The following is a 22,712-nucleotide window of genomic DNA, read 5'->3' as shown; positions in this document are numbered from 1 at the left end:
GTCTGCTGTATAATTAATTTTGCTGGGTGTAAACTAATTAAGGTGGTGGGATATAATTGGTTAGCTAATCATGTTACAATATGTTAGGATTGGTTAGTTAAATTTCAGTAGAATGATTGGTTAAGGTATAGCTAAGAATATTACTATATAAATTAAGGGCAAACAGGAAGTAAGCTGGGATTCGAAAATAAGGAAAAAGGAACTTGTATTTAAGCTTGCTGGAAGTTCACCCCAATAAACATCGAATTGTTTGCACCTTCGGACTTCGGGTATTGTTGCTCTCTGTTCATGCAAGAAGGACCAGGGAAGTGGGAGAGTGAAGGAATAAGCTCTCTAACAGCGCCCAGAACAGGTCCAAGTCCTGCCCCCCCCCTCCCCACCTGCCTTGTAAGCCAATAGATATTTTTTAAAATAATGTAAAAATGTGAGGGCTCTGGGGTGGGGCTCAGGCAAAGGGTTGGGGTGCAGGGGTGAGGACTGTGGGGTGGGGCTGAAGGCTTCACAATGCAAGAGGGGGCTCAGGGCTGGGGCAGAAGGTTAGGGTGTGGGGGGATGAGGGCTCTGGCTGGGGATGAGGGGTTGGGGTGGGGGAGAAGCTCAGGCCTCGGGCAGAGGGTTGGGGTGCGGGGGGGGTGAAGGCTCTGGCTGGGGGTGAAGGCTCTGGGGTGGGGCAGGGCTAGGGCTGAGGAGTTTGGGGTGCAGGCAGGCTGCCCTGGGGCTGGGGCCAGAGTGGAGGACTCCCCCCAGCCATCTCCCCACTGGCAGAAGTGAGCTCCGAGGGAGGGGCTCCCCTCTTCCCTCCAGCAGCACACTCACCTCACACCACTGTCACTGCACATGCTCCTAGGGCTCCTCTCAGGACAGGAAGCCCCCTTGCCTCCCCTGTGGTGGGTACTGGGGGCGGGGGGGCCTGCCATCATGTGTGCCTCCTCCCCTGCTGCTGCCCCTCACTGTAGCCTCACTGGGAGTAGGAGATTGGGGCTGCCCCTTGCCCAGTGTGGGGCAGAAGCGGTGGCTGTGGATGGGGGGGGGGGCGGGGCTGTGCTGATGGAGGATCCCACTGGAAAAGGGAAGGTCCGAGGCCGAAGGTCAGGGTCAGCCTGCCCTGGCACTAGTGGCTGTGGGGCATTAGGACCCTGCCGTGGCAGTTGATGCCAGGAGCGCAGCGCAGAGCTGCAGGGGGCAGCCACCGGCTTGAGGCAGGGACACTCCGGGGCATGGGGAAGGTGTGCAGAGTCAGCAAGTGGGGCCTGGGGAGAGACCCGGCCCCAAACATTGGTGGAGCCGGGCCCCTGGGCCCTGAATATTGCTGGAGCCCGGACACCACAGGCCCATATAACTCACCGCCCCTGCACAACTGGTAGTATTTATTAAAGGTCTTTATGTGAATCTTGGAGTCATTGTGAATAATTTAACGGCGTTTTGAGACGCAACTTTCCCTTTCCATTACAATTGTAAATCTAACAATGTATCGTCGGTTTTTATCTGCAGCCGCTGGCATGGTGGCCTTGAGATGTGGCCCTTCCATGCCTGCTGAATGCCTGACCTGGATCATGCAAAGAAAGAAGTGGACCAGGGAGAATCTCTTCTGTGAGATCCTCCAGTCCTCTACAACTGCTGACTGTAAACACAGGGATTGGAAGGGCCAAATGGCCTACAGCAGGGTGAAGGACCAGGAATGGAGCGCACGGTTGCTGGAGGAGAGGCAGAGTCAGAGGTTCAGTGGGAAATGCACCAGGGCATTATGGCTTTGATGATTCAACAAAGCAAATGTTCAAAACATTACTAAGCTAAAATGTCTAAAGCCTCCATTCACAGCAACCTTTTCATTCCTTGGAAAACTCCATGTTGCAAACTTCAGAATGGGAGTCAATAACTTACCCATACATAACGTCTAAAAAGAAGATGGCATGCAATTTCCTAAAAGCATCACACAACACTACTATGGCTGATTGTTAAAATGATCTTTTAAGGCGTCCCTCAACTGTGTAGCTCTATGGTTGGTCCTTCTAATAGTCTTTGTGTCTGGCTGTTCAAATTCAGAAGCAGTCCACCTCACCCCTTCACTCAGAAGCCTTCCCCACTTTGCTTCACAAATATTATGTAAAGCATAACATACAGCAACAATAGGAACATTCTGTTGAGATAGTCAGTGTACAGTTTCAAAATCCAGGGATAGGCTGCATCCTTCAGAATCACTATTGGCATTTCAACATCAACAATGTGAACATGCTGGTCAGGCCCACGTTGATATCAGTAAAGTATCCATAGTGATTCATTCGAGCTTGCATAACCATGGAAAAGCACTCCTTTTAGTGTACGTACTCACAGGCAAGATGGGGTGGGGCCAGAAGATGGATATGTGTTCCCTCTATTGCTCCACGATAGTTTGGGAATGCCATTGCTTCAAATCCATCTACTATTTCCTGTACATTACCCAGAGTCATAGACCTGCATTGCAGGAGACACTTAAAGACCTTGAACTCTTGGATGACAATGGAATTACAAGTTTCTAGAGTGTGATCACCACTCACTTTTGCACTGTCAATGCTGCTTCTGGTATCCTGCACTGGAGGTCTGGGGCGAGCTTGTCACACAAATCCAGGAATGTGGCCTTTCGCATACAAGATGTCTGCAGCCACTGCACGTCATCTGAAATCTACATCATGATGTGATCCCACCACTTGGTGCTTATTTTTCAGGCCCAGAAATACTAATCCACCATGTGGAGTTGCTCCATGAATGCCGGCAATGTGACATAATTTATGTGAACTAAACTTTGCAGTGTAGAAACAGTCTCAGAGATTTAAAACATCTTACTATACAGACAGGATTCTTTCTGAAGTGGTATTGTTTACCTGTTAATACCTCTGGCAGTCTGAAATCAATGTAATTAATTACGGGCATTCACCAGAAAATACACCACTTGCCCAAAAGAATTACAACCCAATGTGACACATTAGTTAATGAAGGATGACAGTGAACAAGTAATGTTGCACTTATCAGGGTTTTTAGTTAACCATAAACCCAATGTATTAAACTTTCCTTATTTGACAACAGCAGTAAATTATTAGCTCTGAAACCAATCTTCATTAAATCTTCATCAAACACACATGGTTTATTAAGGACCATTGTGCCAGCCAGAGCAATCACGGTTGACAGCGTCGCACCGGGCATTGTCCATCAAAGAACATATATACATTTTCAACTATACTTTATAGCTGATGCAATTATTCTGAAGTACAGTCCTGGAGCCTGCTAACACCATGCGTCCTATAGGAAGGAAGTGTATTTTTTAAAAATTAAACAGGAATTCAATATTATTTAATGGAATTTCTTGCAGGGAAAAAAAACACTGCAAAAAGAGGTGTATTGTTGTATCACATTAGCTAACTTGGATTAAAATAGCAGTGAAGACACATGACTCAGTTTTTAAACTCAGATTAACAGCTCAAGTTAAACCCCAGAATCCCTTATAGGGTTTAACCTGAGCTGCTAACCCGAGTTAAAAACTGAGTCACCATGTCTTCTATGATATTTTAATCGAAGTTAGCTATCCTGGGTTAGTTAAGCTGAGTTAAGAATTTACCTTTTTTTTTTTTTTTTTTTAAGTATAGACATACCCTAGGACAGGAGGAATTTTAAGGATACAGGAAACTCTCTCAACTCTCACTCTCTTAATCCTCTCAGTAGCACTTTGTAGGGGGTTGGGTGGCAGTTCATGGATGTAAAGAGGTTAGCCAGGGCTCGTCCCTCTCCGCCTCACTACACACTGTTGATGTCTTGGGGGGAATTAGTCCGGCCACAGGAGTCTCCCTCGGCAGCCCTTGCAGCAACCGAAATAAGCACAGTAAGCCTGGGCCCTAGGTCAGGGCAGGGCAACAATGAGTCACATGCTCAAGCCCTCAGGCAGGAGCTGAGCAGTAGTAGTATACACAGTAGCAATAAGCCCAGGCCTCTAAAGGCCCTGGGAGTGGGGGAGACTGCCACCTGCGAGTTGGGTGGCGGGGGGGACACAGGCCCTCCCACTCCACTGCGTCCCAGCCCGGAGCCCTAGCAGCAGCAGAAGACCTGCTGCTGAGTCAGTGGGGATCTTGGCCACAACACACGGACATGAGCTCTGGCAGTGCTGCAGCCCAACTAGGGTCGGCTGCCCCCAGGCTACTTCCACACTCCCCCTCTGGAGTTACCTGGGTCACGGTGGTGTTCTCCAGGGGGTCCAGCACCATAGGTTCCTCTGGGTAGGTGGCGAGAGGCAGGCCCGGAAACTCCTCCGGGTAGCGGGCATGCGGCAGGTCGGGCCAGTCCTTGCGTGCACCTTGGGCTGCAGGGGCTTCCCAGTCGCGGGCTAGGCCAGAAGCATCTGGCCTCCCCAGCAGCTGGCTCTCCAGTGAGCTCTGATGTCAAGCCTTTATACTTCCGGGGCATCGCCTGACCATCTGAGGGGCAGGCCCAGAGCTCCCTAGCTCAGACTACTCCAGTGTCCAGAGGGCTCGTCCCTCTCCGGAGCGGCAGGGGGCCTCACTACAATGGATAACAAATAGTCTCTGTTTTCCAAAAGAGACATAAATATGCCTTTTAATTCCCACTCTGTTTTCTTCTCAAAATCATGAAACATGTATGCATTCAGAGATTATTTACCTCTCAGCCCTAAGTCTATCCACCATTCAAGACCCACTTAACACCTCAAAACTGAGCTCTGAAAGGGGTCAGTTTCACCCAAAATTAAGACGCGGAAGCAGGTAAAGCCACAAACATGAAAGCTTCAAGATTGCCATTGCTGTAATCACCACAGCAAACATTACAATTGAAATAACACTGCAAGAGTTAGAAGAGCAGTAATGGGATTAGATTGCATTAGTCATGTTCATAAACTCCTTGTGTGATGAGCAGAACAAAGCAAACAGAGAAGACTTAGATGAGAAAAGGCAGAAATGTTCTAAATCACCATTGAAAGATAGAGATATAGCTCACTACAGTTACTACATACCACTAAATTTTCATCCATCCTGAATTCTTCTTGCCATCCTTGGAAAGCATGACATTCCCACCACTAAACAAAATTGGTGAGGGCCTACTGAACAATGATGGAACCAGCAGGGAAAAACCCTTTTCCTGATATTCTCTTTTCTTAAACAAGAATGAAGTCTTTAAACCTCCAATCTCTCCCTGACTGTCCCAAGGAAACATTTAATTCCCCACAGATGCCAAACAACATGGTTAAGACTCATGTAAACAGCTTATGTTAAGAGGAGGAGTTGTCCCCCAATAAAAGGAAAATGTCAGGTGTGAAGACCCTTGAAGGGAATGCAACTCCACAGTGATAGTGTCTTTGATCTGCAATTGGTACATCTAACTGAGATACACTTGACACTTTAAATATTGATAAGGTATTTGCTGAGCTGCCATTAGAAGCCCAGGTTTCACTTTCTACAGAAAGAAAAGAATGAGCTTCAAAGACTATGCAGGGGTCCTGATCTCAAGAGCCTTTAAAGTACCTGAAAATATATCAAACCCCAGGGAAGAAAGATCACCTTTGTCCCAGTTTGATACGGTGTACCCTCAGTTGTTATATTACTTCCAAACAACTGCATACAAGTGCCAACACTCTTGTGCAGTTACCATCCTTGTTCTAACACATAGTATGTTGGTAAAGAAAATGGTACTTTCCTTACTGAGAAGCAGCATATTAACTGATATTTGTACTATAAATATTTGTGGATATGTCTGCATTCCTGTACTATTGGTGATGGTGCCTTATACTTTAATAACTTTCTCTTTGTGAATTAAGTGAGAAAAATGTATGTGAAATAACTCACAGATTAAAGTCCAGCAACCGGACAACTTTCTACTCTCAAGATAAACAGAAGATGAAATTTCATGGTCATAGGCATAAGCACACTCCATGCAGATGAAGTAAAGGTGGATGTCAGGGCCAAAAACATCCTGTCTAGTTTTCCTGCCATTCCCACTGTGGTTTCATCCATATGTCCATCTAAGTTTCATTGTTATTAGTGTAACTATGCGGGAGAGTATACGATATGTTGAAATAGCAATCAAGTATAATGGACAAAAGTTAAGTTATTAGCTATCTTTTTGGTGCAATGCAGAACACTTGAAAAGTAGGCAATGACCACAGTATGCAAATTAGCTAATAAAGAAGCTTTTGGCACATTGGCCTGAATTGTGAATCAGTTTACAACCCAGATCCCCAAGGTTTTATTGAGGGAGAAAATAAATGATTAGCATTGCAACATCATATTTGTAGCCGGCTTAAAAAACACTGGAATCCACAAACCGAAGGTTAGGTAACTAGGCTCCCTATACAATGAATGGGGAGAGATATGCACCTAGAATGATCCACAAAAGTCAGGGAGCCACCTTCACTAGTCAATGGGAGATACCAAGAAGAGAGGGATGACCCCATTTCCATTTGTGGTCCACAGCCATGAAACCTCTTCTGGAGTGTGCTGATCTGGTAAGTGTGCTCAGAGCATGCTTAAATCCACATAAAATGGCTGGGGAAGAGGGCCTCCCTTATAACTTTTAGCCCGTCAGGTAGGATACTCACACAGGATATGGGAGACCCTGGTTAAAATCCTCCTCCCTTCTCTGCCTGATGAGGAGAAGAGAGTTGGACAAGATTTTCCCACCACTCAGGGGAGAGCCCTAATCATTGGTCTAGAGAGTGATTCTCACTCTGGCCCAATTAATATTTAATTATTTATACAAAGTGGATCAACTTCATTGGGAGAGACACAGAGGCACCCACATCAGAACATCCCCTACTGCAGTGGTTAGGGCACTCACCTGAGAACCCCTGTTCAAATCCCTTCTCCTTTTCAGGCAGAGGAAGGAATGGAACCAGTGTATCTCCTGTGTGAGTATCATAACCACTGGGCTAAAGATTACAAGGAAGGCTGTCTCTCATCCACAGTTTTGCTCTGAGTGAACCTACCAGGTCAGACCCTGCAGGACACGATAGGCATTGCCCTGCCTAGCTCCACCTGGTTTGAGGATCACACTGGGTTTTAGGCATGAGATAAGGATCCAAGCACCTGCCTCAGGCAGCGGTTAGGGGGCCTAGGGGCAGAAACTTAGATGCCTAGGGAACTTTTACAGTGAAAATTTAGGTGCCAAGCAAGTTTAGGCGCCTACATGATTAGGCAGCAGCTGAGCAGGGTTTTGTGGATCCCAGTAGAGCCTAAATCTAATCTGGGATTTAGGCACCTAAATCCCTTTGTGGATCTGGGCCTGTGTGTCTGTAGAAGGGAGTAAGGAGATATACCATACTCACTGAAGCCCCTGTACAAGCTACTTGCAACGTAGGTCATAGCAGAGGAGAGCAGCTGCTTCCAGGCTGCTATTCCCCATCCAACCCCTGCAAGCAGGAAGTGCATGAACCATGTACTCATCCCCAATATGCCAGATGACCAGTGCAAGTAACCTAAGACAGAAAATCAGGCACAGCTTACCCTCCCTATGGAGAAAGGGGGAAGCATAGACCAAATTGTGACTCTCCAAGCCACAACTCAGTCCTTGCCCTTCTCCTTGGGCAGGGCAACTATATATGCTGCTCCTTAAATCAGAGGAGATGGCAAAGTTTCGGTCTAACCATAGATTTTTCTTTTTTAGTTAAGTGGATATACAGCAAAACCTTTTTAGTTTAAAATATAAAGGTTGCAATCAAACTACAGTATATTACTTTTTCTGTTTGTTTAATTTGGAAGTTATTTTCCAGCACAAGCTATAAAAAGCAGTCATAATAAAGAATGAAAGTAAGCGTAGAGCACGTGTACTGTTTTTGCAAGTGTAGATGTCAGGGAGTGCATCTGGCTGGATGAAAGGCTAATCAGTTATTGGGGTCAGCAGTGACGAATGTTAGGAGAAAAGAAATTCATATTTTGTTTTTAAAGTTAATATTTTTAATAATTTACACCTTGGTTTTCTTGCTTGGTTTACAATGGAAAGGATCAGCCTAGATGAGTACATTAAATTTAATGACACTTCACTGTTATGCATTTCTGTAACTATATGGCAGCAATCTAAGGAACATACTCTGAAGTCAAGCTATATATGAACAAGTGTAGAATGTACTCCCAAAGGCTTTGATCCTGGAATGCGTTCTGTGAGGGCAGATCCCTGCACTTGTATGGGGACCCTGCTGGGTACTGTGGTCAACCTGCATGTATCAATTTGCAGGATCTGGGCCTAAATGTATAATGCTATGTATACATTATAGTCATGTTAAAACACAACTTTATATACTTTTACTGCTAGCATCTCAAAAGAGAGAACAGTGATTAAGTTAAATCTGATTTTAGACTAACTTGCATATTAGATTAAAAGTGAACAATAGCAAATAATTTGTTTGCTTCGTTTATTAATCTGGATGCAAGAATTCAATAGAGTAAAGCATTTGATTTGAAATAATACAATAGAGATAATAATACTATTATCTGCTTTGGCTGTCACTGTATTATGAAATAGGTCAATTAATATAATGTAATTAGGACAAAGTAGATTAAAAATTATTGTATAGGAACCCTCCAGTTTTGACTTCATTCACATTTTACTCCCTAAAAACTCCATCAACCTCAGTGGAGGTACTCCCGATTTACCCCATTGTGTGCGGGGAATCAGGGACTTTGTATTCAGTAAAGAAGCAGCTTGAGCCAATGGTAAATGCTGTTTTATGTTTTCCTCAGTATGTGAAACAGCTGTATTTTTCACTGACTCACATCCTTGAAAGGGGCTGTTCATTGAGAAGCTAAATGTTTACAGACAGGGTTGGATTTTTCAAAGAGCACCCATAAAATTAGCTTTTCAATTTCAGTCTCAGCCAGAAAATGCAAACCTTCAGTACCAAATCCTCAGCTGGGGTAAAGGGACAAAGTTCCGTTTACTTCAACCTGGGAGCTAATCTGATTTACACCAAGCGAAGATCTGGCCCTATATATTGGTGAAGGTATTGGATGTTGTTTGCCTCACATTGATTTCTGATTCTATCATTGGAGCATGCACAGCCACTATGCCGTTGAGGCAGTACACTACAATTTAAACCCCCATTTATACACTAGGGCACCTCTGTTCATCTGCGGTGCAAAATGGGGGCCAGATTGAGCGGCACCTTATTCCATAGGTAGTTCCATTGATTTGCTAAATTCTAGTGATTACTCCCACCATCTGAGTGGCATAATATGCTACCTTATACCTTTGCTTCTGAAATAGACCATTACAGTTTACAAAACTAGAAAAATGTTTTCCCCAGAATTCTACAAATATTTACTTCTAATTAAATGCTCTCAACCTAGTAATCATCATGGACCTCGTTATATGGTATACATTTTTGTTTTTCTGTTTTTGCGTAGGATTCATATCTTGATATTATAATATGGTAGTTTTTTAAAACAGCCATGTTATCTTACTCTTCCTTTAATTAGCGGAATACCATGAATTCCAGTGGTCACATAAAAGTTCTAGTATCCTTTCAGATTATTTTGGTTCCAGATAAGAAAAATCTTCCTGACGCAGGGAAGAAAGGTAAGCAGCAGGATACGGACCCTGGACTTCAGAAAAGCAGACTTTGACTCCCTCAGGGAACGGATGGCCAGGATCCCCTGGGGGACTAACTTGAAGGGGAAAGGAGTCCAGGAGAGCTGGCTGTATTTCAAGGAATCCCTGTTGAGGTTACAGGGACAAACCATCCCAATGAGTCGAAAGAATAGTAAATAAGGCAGGCGACCAGCTTGGCTTAATGGTGAAATCCTAGCGGATCTTAAACATAAAAAAGAAGCTTACAAGAAGTGGAAGGTTGGACATATGACCAGGGAAGAGTATAAAAATATTGCTCGGGCATGTAGGAATGATATCAGGAGGGCCAAATCGCACCTGGAGCTGCAGCTAGCCAGAGATGTTAAGAGTAACAAGAAGGGTTTCTTCAGGTATGTTGGCAACAAGAAGAAAGCCAAGGAAAGTGTGGGCCCCTTACTGAATGAGGGAGGCAACCTAGTGACAGAGGATGTGGAAAAAGCTAATGTACTCAATGCTTTTTTTGCCTCTTTTTTCACTAACAAGGTCAGCTCCCAGACTGCTGCGCTGGGCATCACAAAATGGGGAAGAGATGGCCAGCCCTCTGTGGAGATAGAGGTGGTTAGGGACTATTTAGAAAAGCTGGACGTGCACAAGTCCATGGGGCCGGAGAAGTTGCATCCGAGAGTGCTGAAGGAATTGGCGGCTGTGATTGCAGAGCCATTGGCCATTATCTTTGAAAACTCGTGGCGAACGGGGGAAGTCCCGGATGACTGGAAAAAGGCTAATGTAGTGCCAATCTTTAAAAAAGGGAAGAAGGAGGATCCTGGGAACTACAGGCCAGTCAGCCTCACCTCAGTCCCTGGAAAAATCATGGAGCAGGTCCTCAAAGAATCATTCCTGAAGCACTTGCATGAGAGGAAAGTGATCAGGAACAGCCAGCATGGATTCACCAAGGGAAGGTCATGCCTGACTAATCTAATCGCCTTTTATGATGAGATTACTGGTTCTGTGGATGAAGGGAAAGCAGTGGATGTATTGTTTCTTGACTTTAGCAAAGCTTTTGACACGGTCTCCCACAGTATTCTTGTCAGCAAGTTAAGGAAGTATGGGCTGGAAGAATGCACTATAAGGTGGGTAGAAAGCTGGCTAGATTGTCGGGCTCAACGGGTAGTGATCAATGGCTCCATGTCTAGTTGGCAGCCGGTATCAAGTGGAGTGCCCCAAGGGTCGGTCCTGGGGCCGGTTTTGTTCAATATCTTTATAAATGATCTGGAGGATGGTGTGGATTGCACTCTCAGCAAATTTGCGGATGATACTAAACTGGGAGGAGTGGTAGATACGCTGGAGGGGAGGGATAGGATACAGAAGGACCTAGACAAATTGGAGGATTGGGCCAAAAGAAATCTGATGAGGTTCAATAAGGATAAGTGCAGGGTCCTGCACTTAGGACGGAAGAACCCAATGCACAGCTACAGACTAGGGACTGAATGGCTAGGCAGCAGTTCTGCGGAAAAGGACCTAGGGGTGACAGTGGACGAGAAGCTGGATATGAGTCAGCAGTGTGCCCTTGTTGCCAAGAAGGCCAATGGCATTTTGGGATGTATAAGTAGGGGCATAGCGAGCAGATCGAGGGACGTGATCGTTCCCCTCTATTCGACATTGGTGAGGCCTCATCTGGAGTACTGTGTCCAGTTTTGGGCCCCACACTACAAGAAGGATGTGGATAAATTGGAGAGAGTCCAGCGAAGGGCAACAAAAATGATTAGGGGTCTGGAACACATGACTTATGAGGAGAGGCTGAGGGAGCTGGGATTGTTTAGCCTGCAGAAGAGAAGAATGAGGGGGGATTTGATAGCTGCTTTCAACTACCTGAAAGGGGGTTCCAAAGAGGATGGCTCTAGACTGTTCTCAATGGTAGCAGATGACAGAACGAGGAGTAATGGTCTCAAGTTGCAGTGGGGGAGGTTTAGATTGGATATTAGGAAAAACTTTTTCACTAAGAGGGTGGTGAAACACTGGAATGCATTACCTAGGGAGGTGGTAGAATCTCCTTCCTTAGAGGTTTTTAAGGTCAGGCTTGACAAAGCCCCGGCTGGGATGATTTAACTGGGAATTGGTCCTGCTTCGAGCAGGGGGTTGGACTAGATGACCTTCTGGGGTCCCTTCCAACCCTGATATTCTATGATTCTATGATTTGTATATTACTGGGTCAAAAGATGTTCGTTACATCTGTTTGGAATCCTGTAGTATGGGTAAAATAACAGGACAATTTTAATGGGGCTATTAATACAGTACATGTCTAGAGCATCTTGTGAGGCATGAGGCCAACAGATGGTTCAAAACAGCAGTGGCCAGGCCAACAGAGGCATGGCCAGACACTTTCAAGTTTTACTTTAAAATAAAAAGCTAAATTGGGAATGTTAAACAACTCCAGATTTATGTTGTAACACAAACTGAAATCTTGAAGCTGGCCAAATGGACCACAGATGATTGTTGGGGCCACGCAGAGTCCTTCATCCTTCCCTGGGTAGAAGGAACAACTGACACAAGTTACACATTCTAGGTGGTGCTCAAAATAGTATTAATGAATGTTGAAGGAAGGCAACCTGGACCATACCTAGCTATAGGAAAGGAAAGCAAAATGAGACTCTTATTCCATACCCTACATGTATATTATTTACATATAATAAACACCATGCTTCCTGTGAAAAGCTGTTGAATTCAGCAATCCAAGAGAAAGTGTGTGGAGAGGGTGGAAAATGGGCCATAGAAAGACCAACAGATTAAAAAGGATAGGTCACAGATGTACCATGAGGATCAGCGAGTAAGATCTTGTCAGGCAGTATTTGGTAAGAATTTCAAGGTCCATAATTTGCCTAAGGGGAAGGAGTTATAGGCAGGGAGCCCTGTGAGGCTGTATACCCAAATTCAGAGAGCTGCAGCTGGAACACGCTTATATCTGGCATAAAGCTGTTCCTCTTTTTGACTTTAACAAGCATTTTGGAATTCCATGTTTCTAACCCTATAGAATGTATCTGAGCATCGAAAATATGAGGTGGAAAATGTTTTCAGTACCTTTTCCCATGTCCCCTTCTATAGCAGGTGTTTTGTTTTCTACCATGTAAGTGCAATGTTGTGCTGTGACATTCATGCTGGTAACATAGGCGTTAAAATCAGGACAACACCAGTAAAATTATCTTTCCAGCACAGAGCATGTTGTTTGACTCTGTTCCAGACCACCATCCACCTGAGGGCCTGATCTGATGTCCACTGAAATCAACAGAAGTCTTTCTATTGGTGGGCATTGGTGGATAAGGGCCATAATTGAGCACAAACCATTAATGATGCTGGAGAACAGTGCATGAACTGAAAATCCAGCTATGGCATCATAAGCTTAGCCTGAATATGGGTGGAAATATGCCAACAAAAGTCAGCCTAAGCTGACAAACTAGACATTTTAAAACCATGGCTAAGGCTATTGTTTGCCTAGGATTCCACACCAACCCTGCTCATAGGAAGGAGCTCAAAAAACACATCTCTGGGCTCAGCAGCTCAGGATCCCATTATTAAGGATATGGAGATTTCAAATGGAACAGAAAGAACAAACAAACAGTGTTATAGGACAGCTATGAAGATCCAAATTTGTATTTTCAGAAAAACTTACGAGTGGCCAATACGCTCCCCAGAAATAAGAGAAGACTAAACGCATTAGTGTTGTAATGGAAATGGATATAAACGAACTTGAAAATCAAATTCAGGCCTAGATTATACAGCTTTTGGGGGCTTAACCAAAGAAAAGTGCCAGACTGGGTAGAATTTGTGCACAGGTTTGATAAAGAATGCTGTTTCAGTTCATTCTAGGACAGTGGCAAAGAAATGGGAGAGAGATTCAGAGATTTTAAGGCCACAGGGGGAAGTCATCTAATCTGACCTCCTGCACAACACAGAATGCAGAATTTCACCTCCTAGTTCCAGACAGACATATAGCTCTTAAGCATGATTATGAGACTTGCATACAATAAAAACATTTGTAAAAATCAAGATGGCATAACTAATTTGTTGCTGCAAAGTTATTTCTGCCAACACATACCCTGTATTTACTTTCTACAGAGTTAGATAAAACCATTTGCTTCCTCCCTGCACTCAACCAAATAGGAGACAAACTTTTAAGTCCTACTTGAGAATGACAAACATTAAAAATCTGAGATGAAATAGACTCTGAATGAACAAATAGTGAAATCAGAGTATTTGAAAACCTTATATGCCATTCTTAAATACAGAGTAAAAATGCCCTGCTACTGATTGTTATATTAGTACATCTTACAGTTACCCAGTACAGTTTTATGGCCTGATTTACAAACCTACTTAGCATCTGTAACCCCAGTCCACTTTAATGGAATCTGAGGGTGCTCAATACTTCTGAAAATCAGGCCTTTAACTTGTTCTATTAAATAGAAAGAAAAGAAAGAAAAATGTCTAAACAGCCACTGCACTATAAATTAAATCAAATTGTCCAATTGATTCTCTCTGTTAGCTAGTTTTATACCTATATGCCATATGACATTAGCCAATTGTGAGTGAGAGATCACTGGACTTTAAATGAATCTGTCAGCATAACTTTACCATTCTTTGACTGTGATAATTTGAATATTGGGAGGAAAAACTTAGTTTTCCTGATAAAGTTCAATAACTAAACTGAAGATAAGAAAGTCTACAGGGTATCTTTATCTCATGCCACTTTTGAATAGGGTGAGCAGACGTCCCGTTTTTAAAGAGAAGTCCCGTATTTAAGCCATCCTGCAGGTGTCCCAACTTTTTCTTAAAAACTGGCAAATTGTCCTGTATTTTCTGTCTGCCCCACCCCCCATCAGTACTGGCAGGTCCTACTGCTGGCTGGATCCCGGCTCACCAGCCGCCTGCCCACCAATTGTGAGTGGGGGTGGGGGGTCCAGTGGCTGACAACGGGGGTGGGTGTGCAAGGCTGGTGGCGGGGCTGGCCACTCCCCCTGCTGGTCCATCAGCGCAGCCCACGCTGTGCGCCAGCTCTCAGCCAGCAGGGCCCCCTCCCCTGTTTCATTTCCAGCCGGCACTGGCTGTGCGCTGTGGTGCCCAGTGCATGCAGGCAGGCGCCAGGCAGCAGCCAGTAACATGTCACCTCTGCTGCCTACCCATCGGCCCTTTATGTGCTCCCCCTCTCGCAGTCCTCTTCCTGCATTGCCCCTTCACACACCCCCAGTCCCACTGCTCCTCCAGATGCCCCCAGCAGGGCATGTCCTACTCCCAGCGCTGTGCTGAGAACCAGCCCCTGGTCTGAGCGCTCAGCCCACCAGCAGCCTGGCTGGCAGGCTCCTTCCTTCCCCCGCTGCCTCTGGCTGGGCCGGCACTCCGGGAAAGCCCAAGACCCACTGGCCCGGGGCGCTGGCCAGGAGGAGCCAAGCCCGGCATGTGTCAAACCCCCTGCACAGCGCTGGCACAGGGAAGCCTCTCCGCCCCTCAGCTAAGCTCTGGAGTGTGTAGGGGGAAGTGATTGCCAGTGTGTTCGTGCCCCAACCCTGCAGGCACCACAGCAGCCCCCTGGGTAGAAGCTTAGCACCCTCTTCACCCGCCCCGCTCCACCTCCGCCCTGGGTCCTCCCCCCTGGGAGAGCAGGGCTGCTCCGTCCCCTAGACACTCTCCCCTGCTGAGCCACCTCTCTGGCTGGGTTCCCTGAAGCCCCTGCAGTCAGGTTCCCTGGGCCCTGGTGCACAATGGCTCCTCAGGGCTTAACCCTTTCCTGCCTGTGCTGTAGCCAGGGGACAGGAGGCATCTGAGTTATGTCAGTGGCCAGCAGTAGCCTGGAGGTTTGAGCTGCCTTTCCAGGCAGGATGGCTCCAGCAAAGAAAGGTGGAGAAAAGAAGAAAGGGAGATCTGCCATCAATGAGGTGGTGACTAGGGAATATATCATCAACATTCACAAACGGATCCATGGAGTGGGATTCAAGAAACGTGCCCCCCGTGCTCTCAAGGAGATCCGTACATTTGCAGTGAAGGAGATGCATACGCCTGATGTACGTATTGACACCAGATTGAACAAAGCAGTCTGGGCCAATGTTCCCTACCGGATCCATGTACGTTTATCCAGAAAACGCAATGAGGATGAAGATTCACCCAACAAACTATACATGCTGGGTACCTATGTACCAGTCACCACTTTCAAAAGTCTACAGACAGTCAATGTGGATGAAAACTAAACTGATTTACAATAGAAAAAAGTTACAAAAGTGATACTTAAAAACACACACACAAAAACCCCACTGTGCAGGCAGGAAGGGACAAGCTGCTTCCAGACAGGGGAGTGGAGTGAGGGGGGAGAGATGAGCTCTGCAAAGACACAGGCCAGGTCATTCCTAACCCTCCCCCTCCTCCTCCTGCCCTCTGGCTGGAAGAAGCTCCCATCCCTTGCCTCCCATACAGTGCTGAAAGGATGCTGCTGGAACCATTCTGGTGTGAACCCTGGCAGAAATCTGGGGCAAGGGACCATGTGACCCTGCATCCCCCGCCCCACGTGTTGCCTTGGAAAGCCTGCAGTGCAAGGTACCAGGAGAGGCAGGTCCGTCCCATGGGCCCAGCCAGGCATGGAGGGAGGAAAGCGCTGGGCAGGGAGGGTTGGGCCGGTCACCCCTCCCTGTGTGAGAGAGGTGTACAGGAATGTGTGTGTGTGTGTGTGTGTGTGTGTGTGTGTGTGTGTGTGTGTCCCCTCTCCTCATGTGAGCCCTAAAGCCTTAAAAGATAAGAAGGTAAATAAAAAAAATCCAACTACTCGTATTTCTTTTTAACAGGGGCTCAGTCAACTTGATCTTAATTTGAACATTTGTACTACATAGTTCTGATTGCCATTGAACTCGCTTGAATACGAGTAATTTTACCAGGTGTCCCATATTCAGCATAGGGAAATATGGTCACTCTACTTTTGAATGACTACTGAGGAGGATTACCAGCTCTCACCTGTGCTTCGGGATGCACAGGAACCTTCCTCATAGAATTATCTTCAAGCCACAGCACTACAATGCCTCCCACATGAAGGCTGGCTGCACTGAATCAGATATTTTTGGCATACATAGATAACAGAAAGCCTGCTTCAAGGAAGACTGAATATAAGACTTCAAATTCAGTAGCCTCCAGATGTTAATAAAGGAACTTCAGTTCCTTCTAAATCCTATTTGATATGGATTGATTTAAATTTGGCATTCATTTTTCAAGCTTCAGGGCCAAGACCTTTGCTATAACTGTACAGATGAGATTAATAAATGAAAGTGTATGGTGGAATGCAGGGAGGAAGGGGTATGTACCCCTTTTTATCAATCAGTATGATATCAGCATGACAGAATGCACTTCTATGTCCTCTCTCAAAGGAGCTATTCTAGACTTCTAGTAATAAATGTCTCACATGATGCGTAAAGGTTATTTTTGGTAGGACCAATAAAAATGTGGTTCTGGACCCTGATATATGATCTCAAATCATATAATATACAGTTAAGATTAGAGACGGAAAAGACCTGTTAGATCATTAACTATAGTCTGTAGCTTTGCTAATATGGGATTGCTCTCTACAATCTATCATCTAGTCCCTTCTTCAATTTATTTTTTAAAGTCCCAAGTGATGGAGCTTCCACCATCTCCTTGGCTGGCTACTCCATAATCTAACAGATCTCACTCTCAGGAAACATTTCCTAGCATCTAATCGAAACTAAATTTAATCCCATTACTATTATGTTTACCCCCTTCTGTCCTCTAAATAATCTCGATCTTATTTCCCCATCCACTATCACCTTTATTTGCCTTCTGAGGGTTCGTAGGTTTCATCTTCCCATCTGCATTTCAGAGCATCTTCTCCTCATGCCCCATTTGTTTTACCTTAGTTTTTTCCTCAAAACCTGAATCTCATTTTATTATTTTTGCCCATATTTCTACATTCTTTTGGGTTCTTTCCATTATTTCCTTGGCCTCAGTGATATTTGCAACTCCTACTAATTTAATATCATCAACTGTAAACTTCATTAACAGGCCGTAAACCTTTTCTATATCAAAAACAACAACTGGGTAATATTTTCTGTTAGTTATAGCACATGTGTATCCAGATGTTTTGATCTTTTGAGAGAGGAAGAGTACCTACATAATTTCAATTTCCCATTCAACGTTTGCTAACTCTGTTCACTTCACAATATATGTCAGTGCTCCTCTTTTAAAATGCTTATTTTACACATACTCATATAGATGCGTATACACACACAGAATGTTAAAATACATTGGGTTTTGTTGTTGGTTTTGTTGATATTATAAGCATAAAAAACCCACAACCTCAGAGTCAGCAGTTTAGTTCATTACCACACTTCCAAAGGGAAGCACTCTTCATGATCAATATAGAAATCATAGTTATTACTAGGCATTAGGAAACTCGGAGAGATTCAGAAGTTGTCAGCACTGGAATGTTTATGAACCTTGAGATGAGTCGCACAGCAGTTTAAAACTTAAAAAGCTACATTCTCCCAGCCCCGAGATCCTCTCTTCCTGAATACAAAATACTAAGTTGTGGCTGTCATAGGTCACTAAGCATTCTTTTACTTACTAGTGGATATAACCCCATGCATCTCATTGTCATTCTAGTAAGTGAAGTACACCCAAAGCTACACTTTTCTCTGGTTATTTGGGGACTGAGGTCAATGGAAAAGACTCACCAGGCCTTGGATCAGAGTGGTATAACAACAAAAAGCAGAGTGGTAACACAGAGTGGTAGGACAACAAAAAGCAATATATAGCAATTTTGTCATGTCTGAAAGCAGGGGCTAGTAAAATTTAAATCCAGAACTATTCCCCACCCCAGTTCCCCAACAAAATGGCAAGGCACACCAAATGCAATAAAACATTTTTGCTGAACGATTCAGAGTACCCTTTCTAAATGGTTACCTTAATGGTGTTCCTGTTAGCTTGCTAAAACAAAAAGCCATAGGGCTTTGCAGCATTCTGCGCTGAGCTCACAAGTTTTAAAGCAAGTGGAGGGGTTCTTATTTCCTAGGGAGGGGTCTTTCTACTGACCCCTGCAGACCAGTTTTCTTTTGGGTAGCTCTCAACATACTACTGCTGGATTTGTCCCAGGCCCATGACATTGTAGCTCAGGCTCTCAATCTTTCTGTAGTTTTAGGAATCTAATAATGAGCTCTTTAACAATCCCCTGTTCTGAGACCGTGCTGTGATCTACTTCCCTGAAGATTCACGGAACTTCTTAAAATACCTGGCCCAGCTTCTGCTGGGCAAGGGTCACTTTATGATCTTTTAGGTCCCCAATGGGAACTGTGCAGAGGTCAGGGCTCTCAGAGCATCCAGCTTCTTTGTTGGTTTTGAGATGCTCTGATCACTTATGGGATGGGAACCTATGAGGGCACATGGTTTACACAGCCCGTGACCTGTGTGGTTTCCATTATAGACTCCAAAACTCCTTAGCTAATGAGCTATTGTTCTATTTTATAGGAGTATATATATTCACTCTGCTTATTTGATAATATTCCCTTCCAGAAACGCTACTAAGCCTCAAGGGTCTATCTTGAATCTTTAGCCTGCCAGGAAGCCTTGTAATCTAAATTATACCAATTCCTACCTACTTCCCTTTTCCACTCCCTGAATTACTTTAATCCTTACCCTAGCTCACCAAACTCTAATTGCTTTATCTTCACTCTCAGCTCTTTTCATCTTCACATCCTTTTCCCACATACTCCATGCCTCTATTTTAAGATCCTACCTCACATACTCAGACAGAGAGAACAGGGAAATTAAAGCAGACTATGAGGTAACTGTTACTTATATCACCTTCCTCCCCAGTACTATCCACCAAACAACACCTCTAAACAGAACATGAATTTCATTTAGACTCCACTGAGAAATCTCTACTCCACAAAAAAGGGTTTCACATCCTGGATTTAGCACTCCTATTATAATTTCTATTGCAGTAGCACCCAGAGGCCCCAACTAGGTGAGGGCAATATTGTACTAGGTGCCAAATCTAATTAGGCAAGATGGAGAAGGTATTCTTATCCCCATTTTACAGATGGGAAACTGAGGCACAGAGATTAAACAATTTGCCTCGGACCAAGGGAACTGAAGCCAGATCTCCCGAGTCCAAATCCAGTGCCGTAACCACAAGACCCACCCGCCAGTCCATGTTTGCTTGCTATTGCTTTTATTGGCATTTATTTCATCTCTCTTACTGTAAAGTTTTTGAAATGTTGAAAATAAAAATTGTGATTTGCTTGCATACAAGTAGGGGAGGTACTAGACAAACATGCAGCTGAGTGAGACGCAGCGAGTCACTGCCCATGCTTTAATGAGATTCAGTAAAAACATCCTGAAAGGAATAGGAAATACAGATGTGAACTTCACGAAGTCAGAGATCAGACCCCAAAAGAAGCTTTTGTAACTACTTAATATAATTATATAATTATAATTCATGAGCCGAGACTTGCCAGGATCCACCAGTTTTAAGTAACAAAGAGATGTCATGTGACTATTAGCAGCCGAGGATCTTCATTTTCCAGCATAATCTTACCTAGTCCATGGAAGAGCATCAAATATAATCCCTGGAGATTAGAGAAAACATTTAACTGTTAATGACTGAAAGGAAAGACCTGGATATTTGGAAATGCGTCCAGTGGATTCACCTTCTGATGTAGAAGAAGAGCAAATAACTTTTTTCAAAATATAAAACAATGAAATAATTGAAATTACAGGAAATAAAATGCTCTCAAGTGCTAACCTAAGTACCGGGGAAATGGTTGTCATTGTAAAATGACACCACCAGGAGAAGGCTGACTGTGGACAAAGATTATAAAGTACTATATATAAAGTGAAGAGTACTATATATGGACTGGATTCTGCCATCCTTAAGGCTTTACTCCATGAGTAACCCCAATGAGATCAACAGGACTACTCGCAGAGTAAGACACTGTTCATTGTGATCAGAGGTGGCATGACTACTACAGTACTAGCATTGTTGTTCCATACATAGATATTCTGCAGATAAATGTGCTGCAGAAGCTATAGCTGTGGTTCTTAAAATTTTCAATACCATGAATAACTCCTAATGCACCAACCCCACTTCTAAACTGCCAAACCCAATTCTACACATCACCTCTGTCAACTACTGTGTTCATTTATATGAAAAATATTAGGAAAGCATTAAGGAGGCATGAATACACAGACATTTGAAAACAGCAATGACAGCAGGCTAAAGAAGAAGAACGCTCTTGTAATTAGAGCACCAAACAGATTATGTGACCTTGGACAAGTCACCTACTGACTCCAGGCCTCAGTTTCCCATTTGTAAAATGGGAGTAATATGCCTTCCTTTGTTTTGATTGCAAGCTCTTCAGGGTAGGGACAAGTCTCTAAATATGCATTTATACAGTTCCTGCCACAGTGGAACCCAGTCTCCTTTGGGGCCTTTCAGTGACACCATTATACAAATACTGTAATAAATAATCATCTTTGGTGTTTGCAATGTTGAATGGCACTGATGCTGGCATAGTTACATCAGGGTTCAATTTGGCGCAGGGTCTCTTGGGTTTAATATCATTGCATTTCATCTCTACTTTTATTATGAGTTTTTGACTTCGTGTTGCTTGGTAGTTTCTCTTGCTTCACAATGTTTTCATTTTGCACCATAAACTTTATTCTTTTCTGGAATTTATTCAGATTATTCTATTGTGACTTTACCCATATTCTGGCATTTCAAATAATTATTTTTTAATTCATTCTTATTGGTTTGCTGTCACATCTGACAACATAGGGGCGGGGGAGTTACCCACATCTTTTGAGAATATACTGCGGTCCATTTCTTGCTTTGTTTTTAAAAAATGACAGAGGTAGGTAGGTGCCTTTCAAATTCACCTAGTAAACTGTTTTGTTACTATTCTGATCAGGCACACTAGGTTTGACATTTTAAACTTTTGCAGTTTTTTCCCGACTTCATATAAATATGGTTTGGCATTGAAACGAACAGGAGATGAAGTCAACTTGAAATGTTTCTCATTCACATGCAGCATACACACTATTGTAAGCAGGTAAAACCAAAAGTCATATCTGGTATGTCAGCAGAAACTACCTTTATTGCCAAATGCGCCAAACTTCAAAACAAGAAAATTCAAATGGGTTCCAAAATGCAAATACTTTGTGACAAGGTCAAGCAAGACAGGTGGTAAATGTTTATGTGAACTACACAATTCCGCCAGATGAAAAACAGGTGTAGATTTCATTGACACTGAAGGTAAAAGGACAAATGTGGAAACTGTGTCCATTAAATAAATATTTCCAAGACCAAAATCAACACTTTTCTCATTACTATCCCTAGGACTCCTTTTTTTCTTACATATTGACCCCAATTCTCACGTTTGGTCAAGCTCCAAGAACTGAAGAAAGGCAAACATTTTTGCCACATTTGCAGCCCCCAGATGCTGGGGCCACCGGGCACTGATCTAGTCTCCAGTATAAATGAGAAACGCTATATTTCCTCCCATCTACTCAAGAATTCCTCAGCATCATGGGAATGTTCTGATCTAGTTAAGCCAGCATTACAGCACAAAGGGAGTTTATTACAATAAAAATGTTGGCCCTCCCTTTTCAAAACAAATAACACTAGTTCTATACCCACGGCTCCCTAGGACATCCAGCAGGATGTATGTTTGGTGGTCAACATACATACATCTTGGGGACTGGGGAGGTGCGTTTTATATCTATGAGCCACAACTTGCTAATGATTCAATACAATACAAAAATGTGTATAGAGCTCAATCCTGTGGTCCTTACTAACGTTAAAAAACCAAACACTGAAACTAAATAGATTTTTGCCTGAGGAAAAATAAGATTGGACCCTGTAGTTCTTAGACGGCACAGAGCCCCACAATGATAAATGCTTCTTTTACAAGCTGGTGGATACAATACTAAGTGATGTGCACTGACAGAGAAATCATAATGTTTGACATGCCTGTAGCCATACCACCTCAAGCTCTGATCCCATCAGATCACAGAAGCTAAGACAGGTCAGCCTGGGTCACTATTTGAATTGAAAACCTCACAGGAACCTAGGTGTTGCAGGAAGGGTGGCTGGTGATTCAATAATCAGTAGAACTTTTTGTTCAGAGTCAGGCTGTATT

At 43.9% G+C, this 22,712-nt stretch overlaps 1 protein-coding gene across 1 annotated transcript; it reads left to right on the top strand.

The window, feature by feature from the left end:
• The first annotated feature begins 15,390 nt into the window (after positions 1–15,390).
• LOC125641324 (large ribosomal subunit protein eL31-like) lies at positions 15,391–15,769 on the top strand. The gene has a single exon (XM_048861107.2). The coding sequence runs from the start codon at positions 15,399–15,401 to the stop codon at positions 15,762–15,764; it is 366 nt and encodes a 121-aa protein (XP_048717064.1). The 5' UTR covers positions 15,391–15,398; the 3' UTR covers positions 15,765–15,769.
• The last annotated feature ends 6,943 nt before the right edge of the window (positions 15,770–22,712 follow it).

This window comes from Caretta caretta, chromosome 8 (assembly GCF_965140235.1).
Source record: "Caretta caretta isolate rCarCar2 chromosome 8, rCarCar1.hap1, whole genome shotgun sequence".
Lineage (NCBI taxonomy): Eukaryota > Metazoa > Chordata > Testudines > Cheloniidae > Caretta > Caretta caretta.
This window is presented reverse-complemented; position numbering and strand designations above follow the sequence as displayed.

Excerpts from the sequence above, each read along its gene's own strand:
- LOC125641324 (XM_048861107.2), top strand. The coding sequence starts at position 15,399 with ATGGCTCCAGCAAAGAAAGGTGGAGAAAAGAAGAAAGGGAGATCTGCC.